The 21,017-nt window shown below is 37.3% G+C and overlaps 1 protein-coding gene across 6 annotated transcripts in view; it reads right to left on the bottom strand.

Moving 5' to 3' along the window:
* Positions 1-21,017, bottom strand: part of GIGYF2 (GRB10 interacting GYF protein 2) — a 126,908-nt gene that overhangs the window by 24,856 nt on the left and 81,035 nt on the right. For 5 of the 6 annotated variants that reach the window (XM_079134825.1, XM_079134827.1, XM_079134826.1 and 2 more), the window contains 11 exons: positions 20,362-20,579; positions 20,107-20,269; positions 19,830-20,021; positions 16,088-16,284; positions 14,870-15,029; positions 8,499-8,665; positions 7,571-7,662; positions 6,192-6,299; positions 5,096-5,196; positions 3,333-3,433; positions 1,146-1,307 (listed from right to left, as the gene is read on the bottom strand). In XM_079134825.1, the coding sequence (XP_078990951.1) occupies positions 1,146-1,307; positions 3,333-3,433; positions 5,096-5,196; positions 6,192-6,299; positions 7,571-7,662; positions 8,499-8,665; positions 14,870-15,029; positions 16,088-16,284; positions 19,830-20,021; positions 20,107-20,269; positions 20,362-20,579 (1,661 nt within the window). The remainder of the gene's footprint in view (positions 1-1,145; positions 1,308-3,332; positions 3,434-5,095; positions 5,197-6,191; positions 6,300-7,570; positions 7,663-8,498; positions 8,666-14,869; positions 15,030-16,087; positions 16,285-19,829; positions 20,022-20,106; positions 20,270-20,361; positions 20,580-21,017) is intronic. The other variant, XM_079134828.1, reaches the window with a different exon arrangement.

Below are 21,017 nucleotides of genomic sequence, written 5' to 3'. Positions count from 1 at the left end.
CAGCAGGAAGTCCCTCAGAAAGAAAACAAAAAACAAAAACAAAACCAGAGTGTGTCACAAGGATGTGGAAATATGGGAATTCTTATGTGTTGTTGTAGGAATGTAAAATGGTACAGCAGTTGTGAAAAACAGCATGGTGGTCCCTCAAAAAATTGAAAATAAAATTAGCATATGATCCAGCAAATCCTCTTTTGGGTATATATGCGAAGAGTTTTAAGTATGGACTCAAACAGGTATCTATATATCAATGTTCATAGCAACAATATTCACAATTGCCAAAATATCAAAGTCATCCAAATATCCATCAACAAATGAAGGGATAAATAGAAGGTGGTATCTACACATATTATACAATTTTGGAAAGGAAGGAAATTCTGACATATGCTACAACATGGAAAAACCTTAAATGAAATAAGCCAGTCACAAAAAAGATAAATGATGCGTACTTCCATTTACCGGTATCAAAAGGAGTCAAATTCATAGAGAAAGAGGAACTGTGGTTATGAGGGACAGAGGGAAACTGGGAATGGGACTCCGTATTTAATGCGGAAGGCATTTCAGTGTGTAAAGATGAAGTAGCTCAGCAGGCAGAGAATGGTAAAGTTCCACAACACCATGAGCGTATATAATGCCATGAAATGAACATTTAAAGACTATACATTTTTTAAAAATATATATTTTTTAGATGTTGATGGATCTTTATTTTTTATTCATTCATTTATATGTGATGTTGAGAATCAAACCCAGTGCCTCACACGTGCTAGGCAAGCACTCTATCACTGAGCCACAACCCCAGCCCCAAGACTATACATTTTATGTTATGTGTATGTTATTGAGATCTTATTTTTTGAAAACCCACTTGACTTTTTAAAAAACATCTTATGCTGCTTACCAAAATTACTCTCTCATGTTTTTAGCAGAAAGGTTAGAACTTCTGAAATTAAATTGATTTATAAAATGCAGGAAATCATGAAAAGAAATGAATTCCAAGAACAAGACTGAAGTATAGTCCTTACATGGGCACTGGTAGGTGAGTCTTTTAAAGTTTTAATCCCAATTCTGTTACTACCTCCCTGCTGACTGTGGAATGGAAATGAGCAGATCACCCAAGCCCTACTCCAACAAGACAGTTCCCAGAGATTTACCTGTTTTCTTCGGGCAAGCTCTTCTTCCTCCCGCCTTTTCCTCTCTTCCTCCTGCTGCCTCCGAAGAATTTCCTCCTGTTGTCTCCGGAGCTCTTCTTGCCTCTTTCGCTCCTCCTCTTCCCGTTTTGCCCTCATTTCTGCCTCTCTTCTCTCCTGCTCTAGCTGGGATTACATGAGAGTATTCTCAGAAACTTGAAACCAAGCACAGGAGCACCCCAAAAGCACTGAGCAGTACTGGCAGAAGCTGGGAGGTGCAGACACTGCCATTCACTCAGTTGCTGGTGCTGCAACTGGGTGATGAAACCCTGCATGAACTCTAAGCTCTGACGAGCCACAATAACCACAAGAAGCAGGGCGTGGTGGCACACGCTTGTAATCCCAGCGACTCAGGAGGCTGAGGCAGGAGGATCGCAAGTTTGAGGCCAGCCTGTGCAACTCAATGAAACCCTGTCTCAAAATAAAAAAAAAAAACAAGAACTGGAGATGTAGCTTGGTGGTAAAGCATCCCTGGGTTCAATCCCCAGAACCAAAAAATTAAACTGAACGAACTCTCCTCCATTCTGGCCACCTCTCTGCTCCACACTGCACTGCAGACAGAGAGTGTCCAATATGAGAGTAATATCAGAACTCTCCTGGGGTGGCAGGTCTGCTATTTAATCTCCCTACAAAGAATTTTCTGACATAGGATCTAACAGTGTGGCTACAAAATTTCAAGAGCTACTGTGTAAAGCTGCTAGAATGGAAAATGATACATACAATTCTTTAAAGTTTGAAGACCTATCGATTAACAAATTTTATCACATATAGTTCCCAAATAGGAATCAAATCCAGCACCGAGTCTCCAGTCCCATTGCCACAGCTATAGTTCAGGCCTTCACATTCCTCACCCATGTTCCTAAGAGTCTCTGTATTACAAAGTTTCACCTCATCTAGCCCTGCCTACCTTCCCTAGCTCAATATCCAATTCCAATCAAAAATAAAAAAAACACTCCTAGATATAGATTTAATAGCACTCTTCACTCTAAAAATAAATTCTAACACCTTAATATGGTATGTGTAAGTATCCTCATGACCTGCCTCATGTTCTTTAGTCTCCTCTCTTATCTTTTATTCCTCAGATGCACCTGTCTCTAAGTCAGACCAAATTACTTCACTGCCTCCAGAGTCCAGCATCTTCTCCCTCACTTATAAGTCTTTACTGGTGCTAGTCCCTCAAATGCAATTTTAAGTTTCACCTCCTTGTATTCTGTCATCCCTAAACCCTTCAACTGGGATAAGTCTTACTATTCTTAAAGTGGAAATTTACTCAGGTATTACTATCAGAAATGTGACCCAATTCCTGATCTCAAATTGGGTAGCTGACTCCTATATTCTTGACCACACTCTGCTACTTAGAGTGCTAATAGTATGTGCCCTCCCATCTCTCACAGGACAGAAAACTCCCCTAAGGACTCTATTTTCATCAGCTATATTCCCAAAACAAAGCACAAAGGAATCAAAAGACGTTCAAGAATCCTATGAACTATGGGGTCTCTCACTCATTTAGGGGAAAAGACCCGAATCATGCATCTTGGGCCCTCTAAATAGACTGTTACTACCTCAGGAATGCATTAAGTGTATAATAATAATGAGACTCACTTGAAGGCATGAGAACCTAGAAATCACTATATAATTGCAACGGGAGTTGGCACAGATATCCTCTTTAATTCCCAAATTCAAGTTTCCTAGGCTCCTCTAAGAAATGTGACTGGAACACAGGATCTAATGATAATGTCCAGCTTTTCAGTTTCATGTCTGTGGATACCAGGAAAAGACTACGAAGATTCAATGTGAGAACTCAAGCCATAGATCAGGAGTTCAATAAACAATGCAGTAGATATTTTTTCCAGTCTTTCTATCAAATGCTCATACTAAGAAAAATGTAACTAAAGTACACATATGACCACGATCATTCATGTTAACTATCACTCACTCATTAATTTTATTATATATTGAGGCTGTTTTGTATATATTGTCCTGTAAACAGGACACAAAAAGGATATAATATGAATGTACTTATACCAGCTAAGCAGCAGTAAACTAAAAAGAAAAGGTATGGCTAGCAAGAGAGAGAGATGTGAATTAAGAGAAATGCTTATGTTCTGCAGCTGGAAGGCATGCACTGCTGTGGTGGAATGAGTTCCAGACCTTTGCAGCTTTGGCTTTCTCTAGCTGCTGAAGCTGTTCCAGGGCGGGGCCTGGTGTTGTGGTTTCTAGGGGAAGATCCCATACACTTCCGCCTTCCCAAACTGTAAGACAAAGGGAAAAACGAGGGAAGTCAGAGCTTGTATGTATGAGCATAATGAAAAAAACTGCTTTTCTGGGCCTGAATGAGCTCTATCAAACATGTCTGTTTTGCTTTTAAGTAGACTGAACTGCCAGCAGATTCTAGTTTCTATCAATATCCTTCAATACATCTAGAAAGTAAGTATAGGACATGTATTGGGAAAATGATATCAAAAGGTAAAAGCTTGCAAAAGCTCTATAAAGGCATCTGTTCATATCCCCAACTTTACAGATAATAAACTAGTTTTAAAACTCCCAAGGGCATATAGCAAGCAGGTGGTATGCCAAGACTTCAATCCCATTGTGTCCGATTCAACTCCATAGACTTCCAGTAGCCACACAGTCTCTTGCTACACAACCACAAGACTTAGGTGGGTGCACATTGTGGAGATATTAAATGCCACTGAACCATTCATTTAAAAATGATTACAGTATGAATTTCATCTGCAGAAAGAGAGTCTGTGTGTTATAGCTGGAGCTGGGGAGGTCTCTGGCAAGGTGAAGAGGTCTCACAAGTTAACATTTGGACTGGGTGATCTAAAAGGCAGCACAGGGTCATATGTGGAAATTACAGATAAAGCCTTCTGGCAGTTTTCCTGCTGCCAACAAGGTTTGCTGACACCACTTTTCAGCATTCTCTATTTCCTACATTGCCATTACGCTCAACTTATAAACCATTAAATACCATCTATATAAAGCCAATGGACTTTCAAAGGTTGGTGAGTGCACACAAATCCAAAGAAATTGTTTAACAAGGTACCTAGAGTTTCCAAAACACTGGAGAATATTTTAACATCCTAACTATAAATGACTTCCAAGAAAAAAATAAGGTACACATAGCATGGAAAGTTTTTGAAGGAGGACAATCCATCCTTTCACTATCATAACCTGCAGGGTCAGTGTTAGAACTACAGTTTTATAGCTCAACAGCTCTAAGGAAACTCCATCAGTGTTTATGGCTCCTGAGAATTTTCAACCAACTCATATCTCTTATAAGAACTACTCATTATTCAAACTTGCCACACTTCTGCAGACATCAGACCTTAAGAAAAAAAAGTACTTACTTCACCAATATCAAGACTTCTTAAGAAATCTATCAACAAATTTTCTAATTTGATGCAAAAAATATCAGAGAATGAAGGAAAGTATTCATTTCAAAGCATGCTTTTTTCTTCCCTATTATTTCTGAGCATCTACAATATTAATTACATCATCCATCCTTAACTCAAAAGGGGAAATCACCATTACTTATATTTTCACTTGTGCATGTTTTTTCACTCTTGATTAAAGAAACCAAAAGCAATTAAGACTTTTCCATAAAAAATCCTTAACAGTGTATTTTTTGAAGGCCTCTTAAAAATACTTATATTTTTAGATGTTGATGGACCTTTATTTTATTCATTTATACGTGGTGCTAAGACTCAAACCCAGTGCCGCACACGTTAGGCAAGTACTCTACCACTGAGTCACAACCCCAGCCCCAAAAGTGTATTTTTAATACCTTCAATCTTCCTCTGTGATCTATTAATAATGGAACTTTTTGTTAATATTCAAAACAGAAAGAATACAAATCTGAAACATTTTTTAAAAAACTGAATTATAAATTTTTACTACACTTTGTTTACCTGTAGGCTGTGAGGCTGCTGGCTGAAGTTCCCAGATAGAGCCAGTATCTGGCACTGACACAGACCTAGTTACTGAGGGAATGATGTTCTGATCAGATATCCTGCAAAAGGGAAATTAAAAAATTAACATGTTCTTGTCACTTGCAAAAATAAGAGGAACTTCTGGATTACTGTAGGTTTTCCAGGTTGTTTAGTCAGCAAACTACCAAAACAGAGGCACAAAACAGAGAAACAAAAATAGAGGCAACACTGATCATACTTCTGGAATTTTCTATAATATTAGCAAATATTGGTTTCTAAATGACTGTTATAACTACTGTCTTTTAAAAACCCAGATCATCTCAACGAAAGTCACAGTGGTGACATATTATAATGAAAAAGTCACAAAGTCTGCACTTTTGTCTCTGAAGTTTTCCATGTGTTAGGTTAGCCAAGTCCTGTAGTCTCAAAGGATCCCAGTTTGCCTATCATTAAAACAGAACACCAAACTGCTTACTTCATAGGATGGGTTAAGGTTCAAAGGAGAAATGTGAATCCTTTTGATTAAATTGGACAGTAAGGTTCTGAGAGCAGTAACTGGCACATCTTCAGGAGCTAAGGTAAATATCCTGAATCATAATGTGAAAAAGCAGAAACCTAATACTTTCTGCATAATTTCTTTTTCTTTGCACCTACCTTAATGGTTTTTGGGTTCTACATAACATTAATAATATATTTTTAGAGTTATCATGGATAAAAGTAAAATTAAAATCCTAGACCATGACTTTTTGTTACAGATTCCATAATATTATGCTGCTTCTCAAGGAATAATGTTCTTATTACTCTTTGGTTGTTATTCAAAAGTGTATCCTGAGTTAAAAAAACCAAACAAATGCTTATGTCCAGCTAACATACTTTTTAAAACTATTTTGTTTTTATGTACAATATGCAGATATGGGTTGTCTGTTGATACTCTGACACCAAATTTCCTTTCTTCTCTCTCATGTCTGTGAATGCACACATGGGTGCATGCATGCACGTGTACACACACACACACACACACACACACACACACACACACACACAAAAGGTGAAACATAATGGAATGATCACCAACCTCATCTTGAGAGCCTGAAACTGTTGGAGAAGAAGAGCCAACTGCTGCTGTTGCTGGGTTGGCAAGGTTGTTTTTTGTTGTTGATTCAAAACCTGTGCATATTGTTGTCTTCAAAAAGTTAAAAAAATAAATAAATAAATAAGTGTGACCCTACGTTTATAGTTGACTTGAATGAGACACTGAAAGACAAAGTTCAGTTCATCATCACCCCAAAACCATTAGAAATAGCAATCAAATATATTTTATGATTCTTCATGATGATTAACAGTCACACAGAAAAGTAATTTATTACAAAAATAACTAAACTCATAGATGACATATTTCTGGTGAACATAGATGTGTTTCTGGCAAAATCCAAAAGCAACAACAACCCCACAAAATGCAGAAAACTGTCAAATGCCTTCAAGATGAAAACAGTCCCTTGCCAGATTATAAGTGAAAAATAAAACAGATTTAGCAGCTATTTCCAAATGAAATACCCTCTGCAAAAAATAAAATCATGTCTATAAAAAATCTTAAATTTGAGCTGGACAAGGTGGCACATGCCTGTAATCCCAATGGCTCAGGAGGCTGAGGCAGGAGGATCGCGAGTTCAAAAGCCAGTCTCAGCAAAAGTGAGGCCCTAAGCAATTCAGTCCTACAAAATAGGGCTGGGGATATGGCTCAGTGGCTGACTGCTCCTGAGTTCACCCTCAGTAACCACCCTCCACCAAAAAAAAAAAAAAAAATTAACTTTGTATGTCTCCACTTGGAAATTTTTTTCACTAGATCTGAACAGGGCCAAAGAGTAAATATTTTCAGTTTTGCAAGCCATACAGTCTCTGTTCCACTACTCAATTCTGCCTTTGTGAGGCAAAAGCAGACACAGACATACTGTAAACAAATGGATAGATCTATGACCCCGCAATACTTTGCCCATTTAAAATAAAAAAGCGATAGGCCACCAAGGCCAGACTTAGACAACCTGCATACCAGAGCAAACCCTACTTCTTCTATAAGAGGAACGTGCAACCTGGGTGATATCGTTATCATTTCAGCCTACTCCTACCAGTATAACTTCTTCCTGCCGGGTTACCTACATGTTGTCTCTGTGCCACTGAAAGTCTCAGAAGGCACTAAGTTCTTCAAACATTTATTGCCTCTTCCTTTAATAAATACAGACCTTGAAAATTATAACTGTGTCATCTTCTGCAAAAGTCTGGCATTTAAAAGGTAAGATAAGACTACAGTTAGAATGTATAGTGGTCAGCATGCCACTAGTAGGCTATTAAAGGTTATGGAAGCCTGTAGCTCTCTGCTATAAAGGTGAGAGAAAGGGGAACAGATACTATCTAAAGATCATTTAATGCTACAGTATGTCATGCTGCATTATTGCTTACTGTATCAAGAACTGCTGGTACTGGAGGTGCTGCATCTGGTACAAGGCTGTGAGTTCCTGCTGCCTTGTCAATCGTTCCTGGTCCAACTCCCCCTGGGGGTAAAGGGGTGGAGAAAGAAACAACAAATTGCAAAGAACCTAAAACACATTTTGTATATATATATCTGAAAGCAAAATTAATCCAAGACCTCAAACTCTTCTTTTTGCCCAAACCCTTAACTAAAAGCTCTAGCGTCTTTAAAAACTAAACAATGCCATCTAGTGGAATAAGATGGTGTCTTAATTATAAAAGATTCCTTAAGGTGAGGAAGGGTCAGGAGGTACCACCAAGAGATAGAGAGGAAGTACTATCAAGAAACCTCCAAAAGGAACTCTGGGGAGAGGCCTGGAACAACTTAAAGAAGGATTCCCCAGCCAAAGATTTAAGTCCCCAAAGTATCCTGAAGCATCAGTGATATTTGTTTCAAGGAAAGCCTCAAATTTAAGAATTTTATGAGCCAGAAAACAAGAGGCAATTAGAGATAAGAGGAGGAGAATGTGCATTCAATCTAGCAGTCACAAGAAACTCAAAAGAAGCTAAGTATGCTGAAGCACAGCAGATGAATGAAGTAAAAGTTCTAACAGGAGCTTAGAGAGGTAAGGAGGCAGACCACAGGTAGGTCAGGGTAAGCTGTTGTTTTTCCTTTATTAACTACCTCTGCTAGAAAGGTACTAAGAATTCTCTTTCACAACTGCACATGAGAGAGAGAGAGGGAGGGAGAGATCTGAAAAGGCCATTATAGCTCAGTATTCAGTCTCCCATTATCATTTCAATCACCTTCAAAGAACTACCATTCCTTTCTTATAGATATAACACTGGGGTGTGTCTCAAAGAGAACCAAGTGTTCCTGTGTCTAACATGTACTCCAAGTGAGCTGGAAGGTACTCACCATATGAGGAGGGGGAGCTGGGCCGGGAGAGAAGGGGACTCTTCCCCACATCTTCATAATATCACCAAGAGGTTGGAAGCTTTCATCACATGCTCTCTTCACCAGCAAAGACATAGTAAAGTAGCCAGCCTGAAACCATTCTGCCATCTCCTGATTATTAAAGGGACCTATAAGAATACCAATTAAACAAAAGGGCAGTAAGAATTCCTTTCAGAATCAAACAAAAGAAATATTCCCTAGGTCTAATCTTCAAAAGATTGGGGTGGGGGAGGATGCTCAAGGTGTTCAACCACTGAGCCACATCCCCAGTCCTTTTTTTTTTTAAGACAGGGACTTGCTAAGTTGCTTAGGGACTCACTAAGTTGCTGAGGCTGGCTTTGAACTTGAGATCCTCCTGCTTAGCCTCCAAACACTGGCAAAAGATTTTTTTTTTTTTTTTAATAATACTATAATTAACCTCTAAAGGTGCCATATAGGCTTCTAACTAATCAAATAAAAGACATAATTTTGAAATAAGTCCCCTGGCCCTGCTTTTTACAGTGCTGGGGATCAAACCCCAGGGCCTTGCACATGCTAGGCAAGTTCTCTACCACTGAACTACACCTGTAGCCAAAACCCTGTTTTATACATCTCAAATTCACAGCACTGCTTTAATTATTATAAGTAGCATCATTGTCTTTATCTTATTTAATCTCTATAACAATTCATTTGTCAAAAAAATATGATACAGGGTTGGGGTTGTGGCTCAGTGGTAAAGCACTTGCCTAGCATGCATGAGGCACACTGGGTTCCTCAGCACCACATAAAATAAATATAATAAAGGTATTGTGTCCATCTACAACTAAAAAATTTTCTTAAATTTTTAAAAAGTATGATATAACTGAAAAGAGTTAATATTTGGAGGACTTTTTATCATTTGAACACAGAAAAAATAAACATTCAGGACTAAACACATTCTCCAATTTTTATATGCTTCAAGACTAGTGAAGGTAGGACAAAATATTTATAAATGAGAATTAAATTAAGACAAATTATAATTTACCCAGATAAGATTAAATCTGGCCTTGGGAAAAGATAAACCAAAGTTCTCTACATTTTACAATAAGAAATCACTGAGTATTTTACACATCAAAACTAACAAAGCACTGTGATCAATAAACCATCAATGAATTCATTCAATATTATTTATTAAACTCAGGCTATATGAACTAGACAATCAGTATATACCAATAAAACAATGCCTTTGGGACTTCTACTGCAGAAAGATGGAGCAGATGTACTTTTCCTTGTTCTTCCTGCTAAGCCCAGCTGAAAACTCTGGAATTCTTCTAGAAATGAAGAAGCAGGCAACTAGAAACATGACCCAACTACAGAAAGTCCCCAACTTAATGGTTTGACTTCCAATGTTTCCACTTTGCAGTGGTGTGAATGTACTATACATCCAGTAGAAACCATACTTCAACAATACTACACTAACTGTACTTCCAAACAGTCCCCAGTCAGCCATCAGATCATGAGGGTTAAAAAACCAAGACACTATATTTTGTTGCTAAATTATGATGTGAATATCACAGTAGGTTAGGTGTATTAAATATATGTTCCACTTACAAAGAAAATTATTAGAGATAGAGACATGTAACAATAACGGGTTAATTCACCAATACCCGGCAGCAATTATAAATGTGTACGCCCCAAACAACCAAGCTGCAAAATATATTTAGCAGGATCTGAGATAACTGAAAAGACTCAAATCAACAAGCTGAAGACTACAACACCCTTCACTTGCAACTGATGGAACAACTAGACAAAAAAATCAGCAAGATTATAGAAAAACATAATCAACCAACAGAAATGAGTTGATGTTTTTAGAATACTCCAAAGACAGCAAAATATACATTCTTTTCCACGTAACATATAACACTGATAGACCATCTTCTGGACGATAAAATGAATCTCAAAAACTTTTTTAAAAACTGAAATTGTTCAGTGTTCTCTGATTGCAAGAGAATCAAGGTAGATACTAACAAAAGACATCGCAAAACACTTGGAAGCCAAAAACATACTTGAAAACAATCCATGGATAAAAGAGGAAATCTTAAGGGAAATTGAAAAAAAAATACAGAATAGAATGGAAATGAAAATACACATATCAAATTTTGTGAGAGACAGATAAAGAAGTGCTGAGAGAAAAAATTATAGTATTAAAGGCACATATTAGCAAAGAGGAAAAGTCCCAAAGCAATAATCTAAGCTACTTCAAGAACCTAGATAAAGAACAAAGTAAATCCCAAGCAACCTGAAGGGAAAAAATAAAAAGCAAAAATTAATAAAATTAAAATCAAAATGATATAGAAAACAATCAATAAAATAAGAAGCTGATTCTTTGAAAACATCTGTAAAACTGACAAAACTTGGGTACAAAGCTGGGCATGGTGGTGCACACCTGTAAATCCAGCGACTTGGGAGACTGAGGCAGGAGAATCACAGATTCAAGCCCAGCCTCAGCAATTTAGTGAGGGCCTGTATCAAAATAAAATAATAAACAGGGCTGAGGATGTAGCTCAGTGGTTAAGCACCTCTGGGTTCAATCCCTGGTACCAAAAAAACCCAAGACCAAACAACAAACCCTATTTGGTACAATGACAAAACAAACAAACATAAATTACCAATATCAGGAATGAAGCAAGATTATCATTATGGAACTGAAGATATAAAAAGAAAGTAAGTCTTCCTCTGCTGGGAGAAAGCTCAATCTCTCTTGAGAGAATGAGAGTGCTCTTTTCAAGAGCCTTACTTTTTCTCCTATAAAGTTCTCTTGCATGGCGAGAGAGAGGGAGACAGACAGACACACTGCTACCAACAATAGCTCTACACACATAAATTTGGTATATTAGATAAATGGGACCAATTTGTCAAAAAGTGCAAACTACTACTATCACATTAAATAGATTAAATAATTAAATAGCTCTATAATGACTAAAGAAGTTGAATTTGTACATCCCCCTGCCCAATACTAGGGATCAAACCCAGAGGCACTCTATATCCCCAACCCTTTTATTTTGAGACAGGGTCTTGCTAAATTGCTGAGGCTGGCCTGGAATTTGTGATTCTCCTGCTTCAGCCTACAGAGTCCCTGAGATTATAGGTGTGTGCCACTGCACTCAGATTAATTTGTAATTTTACAATTCCCAAAAAAGAAATCTCCAGATGATTTCACTGAAGAATTTCACTGAACATTTAAAGAAGAATTAATACCAATTCTAAACAATCTCTTTCAGAAAATAAAGGTGGAGGGGATACTTCCCAATTTGTTTTATAAAGTTAATATTAACCAGATGCCAAAATCAGATAAAAAGAAGTACACAAAAGAAGTACAAAATAAGATCCTTCCTAATTATAAATACAAAATTTTTAACAAAACATTAGCAAGTAAGAATCCGCAATTTACACAAAGGACTAAGACCAAGAGGAGTTTATTCCAAAGATGCAAAGCCTGTTGATATTCTAACACCAATCAATGTAATTCTACTATATGAAATGGGTAAAGAAGGAAAACCACATGATCATATAAACAGACAAGAAAATCCATTTGATAAGATCCTACATATGATAAAAACTTAGAAAACAGAATGGAAGAGTACTTCTGCAACTTAATAAAGAATACTACAAAAATCCTGTGACTAATATTATACTTAATTATTAAAATTGAATGTGTTCCCTCTAAGAGAAGAACACAGGACCACACCACATTACAGAATAAAGGGCTGAGAACAAAGAAATAAAAACTTCCACCATCTGCAGATGACATGACTACTGACCTGGAAAACTAACCCAAAAACAGAAAATAAAAATCTCCTTGAACTAATAAATGAGTTCAGCACGATCAAAGGATATAAAATAAATACCCAAAGTTCAATTGCATTTTGTTTTTGTGGGGGGTCCTCAGGATTGAACCCAGGGGCAATTAGCCACTGAGCTACACTCCCAGTCACCCCTTCTTTTTTGTTTTTCAGATTTTGAGATAGCATCTTATCCCCCCACCCCTTTTTTTTTTTTTAGATTTTGAGATAGCATCTTGCTAAACTGCTGAGGCTGGTCTTCAACTTGCAATCTTCCTGCCTCAGCTTCTGGAATCACTGGGATTACAGGCAATAGATCACCACACCAGCTATGACTGTATTTCTATACACTAGCAATGAATAAAAAACACTGCAATTAAAATCATAACATTTACAATCAAATAATCAGATGTAAATCTAACAAAACGTGCAGAATCTAAAATGAAAACTACAAGATATTGATAAAAGAACTCAAAGATATCTAAATTGATAATGGACTCTGTTCATGGATTGGAGGGCTCAATGTGGTAAAGATGTCAATTCTCAACTTTATGTGGAGATTTAACATAACTGCTATCAAAATCTCAGCAAGATATTTGGTAGAGAGAGGAAAGATTATTCTAAAATCTATATGGAAAGACAAAGGAACTGAAGAGATAAAAGAAATTTTGAAAAAGAGGAATAAACTGGGAAGAATCAGTCTATCTGATTTCAAGACTTACTGTTTAACTACAAATAATCAAGACTGAGAAGTATTGGTGAAGAAACAGACACATGATCAACAGAAGACAGTATAGAACCTAGAAACAGACCCACACAAATGTGTGCAACTGAATCCTAACAAAAGTTGAAGGAAAGTAATTCAAGAGAGGACAGACTACCTTGGTCCTGAAGCAACCAGACATCCATCAATAAAAGCAAATCAAACCAAACAAAACTTGACAGTATGTCTCATACCTTACATAAAAATCCAATTCAAATGGATCATAAACTTAAATGTAAAACATAAAACTTTAAAAAACAAATATAAAATCTTTGAGATCTAAAACTAGGCAAAGAATTCTTAGACTTAACACCAAAAATAATAATCCATAAAAGATCTACTGGGCTTCAGTAAAATTTAAAAAGCTTTGCTCTGTGAAAAACTGTTAAGAGGACTAAAAGAGAAAAGGAGGATTGGGGAAAAAAATATATGAAAACCATATATCTGTTGAAGGACAGTTATCATGACTCAGTAATCAAAACTCTCCTGACAAAGAGAAGTCCTGCACCTGCTGGCTGCACTAACACCAATTCTCAAATTTAAAAAAAAAAAAAAAAAAAAAAGTCAAAGAGGAGGGAATGCTTCTGAGTTCACTCTGAAAGTTCAAAGTCAAACAAATACACCACAAGAAAACTGCATACCAAAATTCTTTATGAATACTGATACAAAAATCCTGAAAAAACACTATAGCAAAGCATATTTGGCAGTATTTAAAAAGGATTACACACCTAGTCATGTGCAAGTTACTCCTGGATTACAAGGATATATAAAAATTCATCAGTGTCATACACCACATTACAGAACAAAGATGGGGATCACATATTATTTCAATTAATGCAGAAGTGTTTGATAGAATTCAAAACACTTTCACAATAAAGAACAACCAACAAAGAGTAAAAGGAATACTACTTTAAAAACACAATACCATATGTGAAAAACCCACAACCAATATCATATCCAATGGTGAAAAAACTGAAAATAAATCAAAACACATATACTCAAAGCCCAGCTTCTCAGGTATCTCACATTGTAGTGGGATGTGAACAATAAATAAATATACATAATGCCAGGAAGAAAATATAATATTAGGGAGAATATACATAATGCCAGGAAGAAATATATAATATTAAGGAGAATAAAGTTGATAAAGACTGAAAGAGTGGAAGGGGAGTCAATACATTGGAAAGAACTTACAGGGTGAATTCACTAAAACACTATCCTGAAAGTGACACTGATATAGTCAACAATCAACTTCAGGTTAGAAGATTTCAAAGGCAGAAATAAAGAATCCACAAATATTCTGAACAGCTTTCTCTCCCAATCTAAATTATATGCCACACACAATCTTTTAAGGGATTCATTTGTACTATAGTACTATCTTTTCTCAGACATTTTTAGTAGTTCTCTACCCTTTATATCAAGAACACTTAGGCAAAACATTCAAGGTCCCCAACACCATTGCCATCACTTTTTGATGGTCAAAGAGACTGAAGCACAAGAGAAATGCATAACTTACCTGACTACTTCACCAGCTGGGATAATGATGCGAAGATAGTGTTAAGCATTTTACTTATGCCACTGTTATATTAGTCATTATATTCTGCCTTGTGTTCAAATTATTTTCACATATATATATTTTCATATATATAAATAAAGTCTGCTGATGGCTTTCCTATTATGCAAATTAACATTAAATAAATCCCCTTCTAAAGATATTTTGGAGGTAACAGCAGACACTTCAGCATTTAAACTAGAAAGGAATAACTTACCTTGAATTTCTCCCTGAGGATCTTTGTAGTACCACTTCTGCATTGCTTCATGCATCAATGGAATTGACACTCCTTTAGCTCTGTGCTCCTGCAGTTTTGATGCCAGTCTCTCATCATCTAGTGCACTGTCCTGGAGATAAGCCACCATCTTCTCAGCTTGCTAATAACAGAAAATCGAAAACACATCAAGGAAACAAATGCTCCTAAATCAATACTTACCCATGTTATAATGCCCCCCTTTTATTGGACTACTTGATCTATGAAAGACCCTGCAAGGAACAAAAGCAGATAGCATTTTTCCCAACAATACCATGAAATAGGTACTCTGTCCCCATTTTGCAGAGGGGAAAACTAAGACTCAAAGAATGTCAAGTCTTGCCCAACATTTCAAACTGGAAGATCAAAGTCCAGGTTCCTAATCAATACACTAATGAAGTTTTTCTTTTTCTCTTACAATCTAACTTATGCACCATACAAACCTTTTAAAGGATTTTTAGACACTGATCCGTTCTAAATAGAACAAACTAAAATCAGGGATTTTAATAAAACAAAAGTTTCAATTACTACAATTACAAATAAATTTTTAAAGAAGTTTTACTGGGCTGGGGAGATAGCTCAGTCGGTAAAGTGCTTGCCTTGCAAGCACAAGGCCCTGGGTTCAATCCCCAGCACCGCAAAAAAAAAAAAAAAAAAGTTTTACTAAGACCCACACTCCCTTCTTTCAGCAGTTCCTCTAAGTATCCCAGCATTAAAAAAAAGAAAAATTATTTTGCAGAAAGGCAAGCTATCATTTATATATCAGTGGTACATAAAATCTTAGGGAAATCTAAACACATGAATATGATTTTAACATTCCTAATGTTCCTGTTATATTTGAGGCAAAAAACACAGATGACAAGGTACCTATCCAAAGCTGCTTGTATTCGCCATTTTTGGCATTCAATTAATGTCCAAAAAGACAAAAGAAAAGTAAACAGCTAAGGGCAAACTCAGAAGAGCAAAAAATAACCTCACATAATGACTACTACATAGCAGAAACTTAAAACCATGAAATGATTTGAAAGACAATTACTCATACAAATAAATACAAAATAGCCAACAACTTTTCCATTCCACTTAAATCTTATGCACAAAAGTTCTATATTTGAATATTCATTTAAGGGTTTCTAATTTTTATGGCAGCATGAGAGGAGATGAGAAAAAATAACATGATTTTACCTGCTCCAAGTGTTTGAGACCCTCTTCATCATCTGGCTCTGTAGAAACACTGCCCATACCAGGAGCACCAACAACCGGCATCTCAACTGGCCGTGGCGCAGGACTGGGAGCAGTAACAGGAGGTGGAAGTATGAGGAGAGGAGAGGCTGGGTCTGGAGGGAGCTGTGTCAGGGGCTGCTGGATGTCAGGAACCATTTCTAGAGGAAGAATTTAGACTAGTGAAAATCCGTAAAAATACAGAGACTCTTGTTAGGCTAACTCAACATCATTAAGTTGGGCAGCCTGCTAAGTGGGCCCAACAGAAATGTGACCCCTGTCATGAACACTGAAGCCACTGCCTATGGAAAAGTGTAGTATTGTCCCTAGAATGACAGTATTATTTCCACAAGATGATAGAAGATAATGGTTAAGAGGTCCCTAAAATGTTTTCCTACAGTGCCTACTTGTGTCACTCGCACATATATCTAATAGCTAGAGCTGGAACTCACGGCAACAGTCAGTCTAATCCCTTCCTTATGTGTCCAAGTAGTAAAGACTGTTACCAAAGCAACCAAATTTTCTCAAAATGTGCCATACCCCATCTGAACCTCCACTGAAAATATCAGCAATCATAAGTTAAGTGCCTATACAAGTCATAATATACATTATTATTAATATACATTAATAATATGCCTATACATTATCATTAATATACAAGTCAATACATTACATGCTTTATTTAGGAATCTATGTGACTAGTGCAGGATGTTCTTTTCAGTAAGAGTAGAAATTGTAAAAGCAATTTTGTCTTGGCTACTAGTTCTACCACTCAGCATTCAGGAATTTAAGAAGGAAAGGGAGAACTAGAGGGTGTAGCTCAGTGGTTAAGCACTTGCCTAGCAAACGTTAGGCCTTGAGTTTGATCCCCAGCAAACATACAAATGCAAACACACACACACACACACAAAGGTAGGTTGAAGGGGTGGGGGTTCATGGAAATAATTAAATACAATTTCAGTTTCTCCGCTGAAACCTTGTTTCTTCAGTTACAGAGAGCTTCTCCAAATTCCTGATCCTCTCACTCTGCCAGAGTTTTTTTTAAAGGATAGTCCATACATGTGGTCTCCCCTTCACCACCATCCACAATTACTATAAGACTTCTACTCTCTTTCACCCCAGAAAAGCTCCTCTCTCAAAGATAAGCACTGGCTGCTGATTCAATGACTCTTCCTCATCTTCATCATCTACTCTTGTGGGGAGAGGGACAGGGGGGACTGGGGATTGAACCCAAGGACATTCTACCACTGCACGACATCCCCAGACCTTTTTTTTTTTTTTTTTTTGAGACAGGGCCTCACTAAGTTGCTGAGGCTAAACTAGAACTGCAGTCCTCCTGCCTCAGCCTCCCGAGTCACTGGGATTGCAAGCATGCACTGAGACCAGCTCATCATCCATTCTTAGAACAACTGCTACTATAAACCTGTTTCTAAGCAGAGCTCTTCTCCTTCCTTGGTTTCCCTACACTTTACTCCCCTGGTTCTACTTTGTGCCTCTAAAGTTTTTTCTCTGGTTCCCCTTTCTCTACCTTAACCCTAAACATTAGAAATACTCAGGTTCTGTTCTCAGTCCACTTTTCAATCTTTTTTTTTTTTTTTTTTTAGTTGGGGGGGGCGGCTAGGTACTAGGGATTGAACCCAGAGGCACTTAACCACTGAGCCACATCCCCAGCTCGTTTTATTTTTTATTTAGAGACAGGGTCTTGCTGAGTTGCTTAAAGCCTCACTAAATTGCTGAGGCTGGCTTTGAACTTGTGATCTCTTGCCTCAGCCTACTGAGTCACGGGATTATAGGCATGTGCCACTGTCCAATCTTTTAAGTTCTTATTTTCTCTGACCCTAAACTAGTCCTACCCAGCTATAATCCCTTATTCACAACTGATCTCCAGCATCTCTAACTTTTTTCTTATTAACACTTCAGAACCAATGTCCACAAAATTGAATTTTCTCCTTTCCCAAATGTGTCCAACTTTCACTCTTTTCCTATGAAATGCACCATAATCTTCTCAAGCATCTCAGACATCTTTTCTACCCTGATAGCCAGTGACTAAGTCCTATCAATTTTAATTTTTAAATCTTACCCGCAACCATGTTCCTTTTCAGGTGCACTATCGAACTCAGTGTGATTGCTTAGGAGCCCAAATGGACACAGTGCAGCCCCAAGATACCCCATACACAGCTGCCAAATCTAAGTCCCAACTCTGTTCCCCACAAGCCTCCTTTTATCTCACACCTCATATTGTATCTAAATAAAAACAGAAGCAGATTCTTACTATTGTCTCAGTCAGTCCTACTTCCTCATGTAAGGTCACTTGCTCCCTTGTACTAGAATGCCCTCCCACAACTTATCCAGTCACAACTGCATCTCCATATTCGACTTATCATTTGGAGATGAGTTCAAAGACTACCTGCCTCCTGAGGCATTCTAGGTTTCTGCCAATAGTGAACTTCTATTGTTATCTTTTGCTCTGGGTTATTGATATTTGCATGACTTAACTCCCTGTAGACTATAAATATGGAATATTAACCTTTAATGTACATCTATGAAGATTTCTCAGAACATACATGTCTGCTCTCAATCCTAAAATGTAGAGTAAGACCTTCAAGGTATGTCCTTTTAAGAAGGCACACTGCAAATAACTCTGGGGTATATCATAACTGAGGAAAAACTACAATGATTCAAATAGGTCTCAAGCAGCATAAGTTCCACAGTTCTGTTGAATTCATTTATCTATTCATCCATTCATTCATTCGTTCATTCATTCAGCTTTATGCTCTACATTAAAAAACTGAAAGGAAATTCTTGGTTCAAGTTCTCCAAGTATTAAATCTAATGAGAAAAATACAACAATAACAAAAATACCCAGGTCATTAGAATAGTGTGTGAGAAACAGTGCTGGTTGTTTTTAAGAAACAGAAGAAGTAATGACACTCTAGCTTGGGGAACTGGGGTGAAGACATAGCCTTAGCACAAGAGAACAGGGCACGAATCAGGACCTCGAAGCTTTCAGGGTGGTGAGTAGTACAGGGGAAATGGAGAACAGAACAAAAGCAGCATCCTTTGAGGCAAAATGCTGTATCAGGTGAACATGTTAAAGGGTGTGAATTTTCCCAAAGAATTAATCAAACAATCCTTTAACATCAGGCATCACAATGTCATTTTTTAAATGTGTGTTTAAGAATAATCATGGAAACAAACATTAATAATTGCCTAAAAAGGCATATGAGCAGTTCAAACCAATACAATAACATTAGAGAAGATAAGGGAAAAGCTTATATTCTAGCAAAGGTGATGGGACGTCCAGAATCATCCATGCACTCTTTTTGGGCCTCTTTTGGAACAGTGGTGTTTTGGTGTAAAAGTTGTGCACACAAATAACATTACAAGAAGGGAACGTAAACTGTCTGAATTGGGAATTAAACCAATGCAGAGAATTCCAAACTCAATTTACATGTGATGTCAGTGCAGCTATGTGATAACATCCTGGGGAAGTGACATTTCTGAGCTCCATAAATTTTATTTTGGTGAATTGTGAGATGAATACATATGTGGGGAACATTGTTTAATTGCATTTACTGATAAAACCATCTATTCTAGTAATTTAGCCACCAGAAGTAGTTCTAGGAGGCGTAAGTAGAAGCCTGATATATCACTGATCAGTGTCCTTGACAGAACCCTAGGTTTGTCTACTTTCACAAATACATACCATCCCCTCTGCTGGGCACCTTGCCTGGTAGATTATTTTCCGTTCGAATCTCCTCTTCAGCTTTTTCCATTTGCTCAGTTTTGGATTCATCTTTCCTCTCAAACTGTGGTGTTGTTTCCTGAGACTGATGTTCTGAAGGAGTACCTGGTCTAGCAGATGATGATGAAGTTTGGGGTGTTTCCTCACTAGCTTCTGGAAAATAAAGTAATTTTAAATGAATTTAGGAAAATTTTGGTTTGTTAGGTAAAAAAAGGTAAAACACAAAAATAAGCCTTACCAAGTCCTACTCGATCTACTTTCTCTCCCTCTTTCTTATTGGTCTTATCAGGTTCTTTGGCCTCTTCATTAGGGCTACCCTCAGAGTCAGAGCACTCCTCCCCTTCTTCCACAGGTCGGAAGTCCATCTCCTGCTCTTCAGGAATAGGTTCTTTCTGTACTTTCTGTAGCAAGAAAATAAAACCCAAAGTCAACAGCATATTTGGCTTTGGTAGAAAGGCAAGGTCTGCCATGTCATTTAAAATAAATTTCTTACTTTTAAAGAGAGGAATGCTCCAGATGAGTCAAACGTGCCCATTTCCTCTTCAGCATCCTCTAAGCACCATTCAGGTAAACTATCCCTGTCATCATCTATGCTCCCACTGCCAGAGCGCACCCGTCGATAACCCCGTTCATCATCCCGATCTCGAAAATCAAACTCAAACCTCCGACGACGTTCCATGTGTTCCCGCCAGCCTGCAGAACGAGGGCCATCTGAGATGAGGAGGAGGACACAAACCTTAGAAAAGTCTTATGACATATTTGAAACAAAATCATGGATAGGAAATAAAGAAGAAAACTACAATTGACAACAAATTCAAATGATCAGTCTTCTAACAAGAAAATTAAGTCAATTGATATTCAGAGCTCAGAGTATATATGTCATCACTAAGTGACAATAGTACTGTCATTCATCAAATACTGAGCCATGTAACGTATTCTAAAGCTCAGAATATATAATTAAAACAGAATATTTAAAAGACACTTTATCCAAAGTAAGCACTTTTAATGTTTTAGGTATCCAAATAACATGCTGATTAGCTACTCATGTGGTCTATTCCTGAGACTTACTGCACTGGATATTCTTCCATACAGAAGTTTATGCCTTCCTTTTAAGTCTTAAAGCATTTTTTTCTTTCTTGAAAATCTCAT

This window comes from Sciurus vulgaris, assembly GCF_902686455.1.
Source record: "Sciurus vulgaris genome assembly, chromosome: 3".
Taxonomy (NCBI): domain Eukaryota; kingdom Metazoa; phylum Chordata; class Mammalia; order Rodentia; family Sciuridae; genus Sciurus; species Sciurus vulgaris.
Note: the sequence above shows the minus strand (reverse complement) of the source record. Positions and strands in the feature narration are given on the sequence as shown.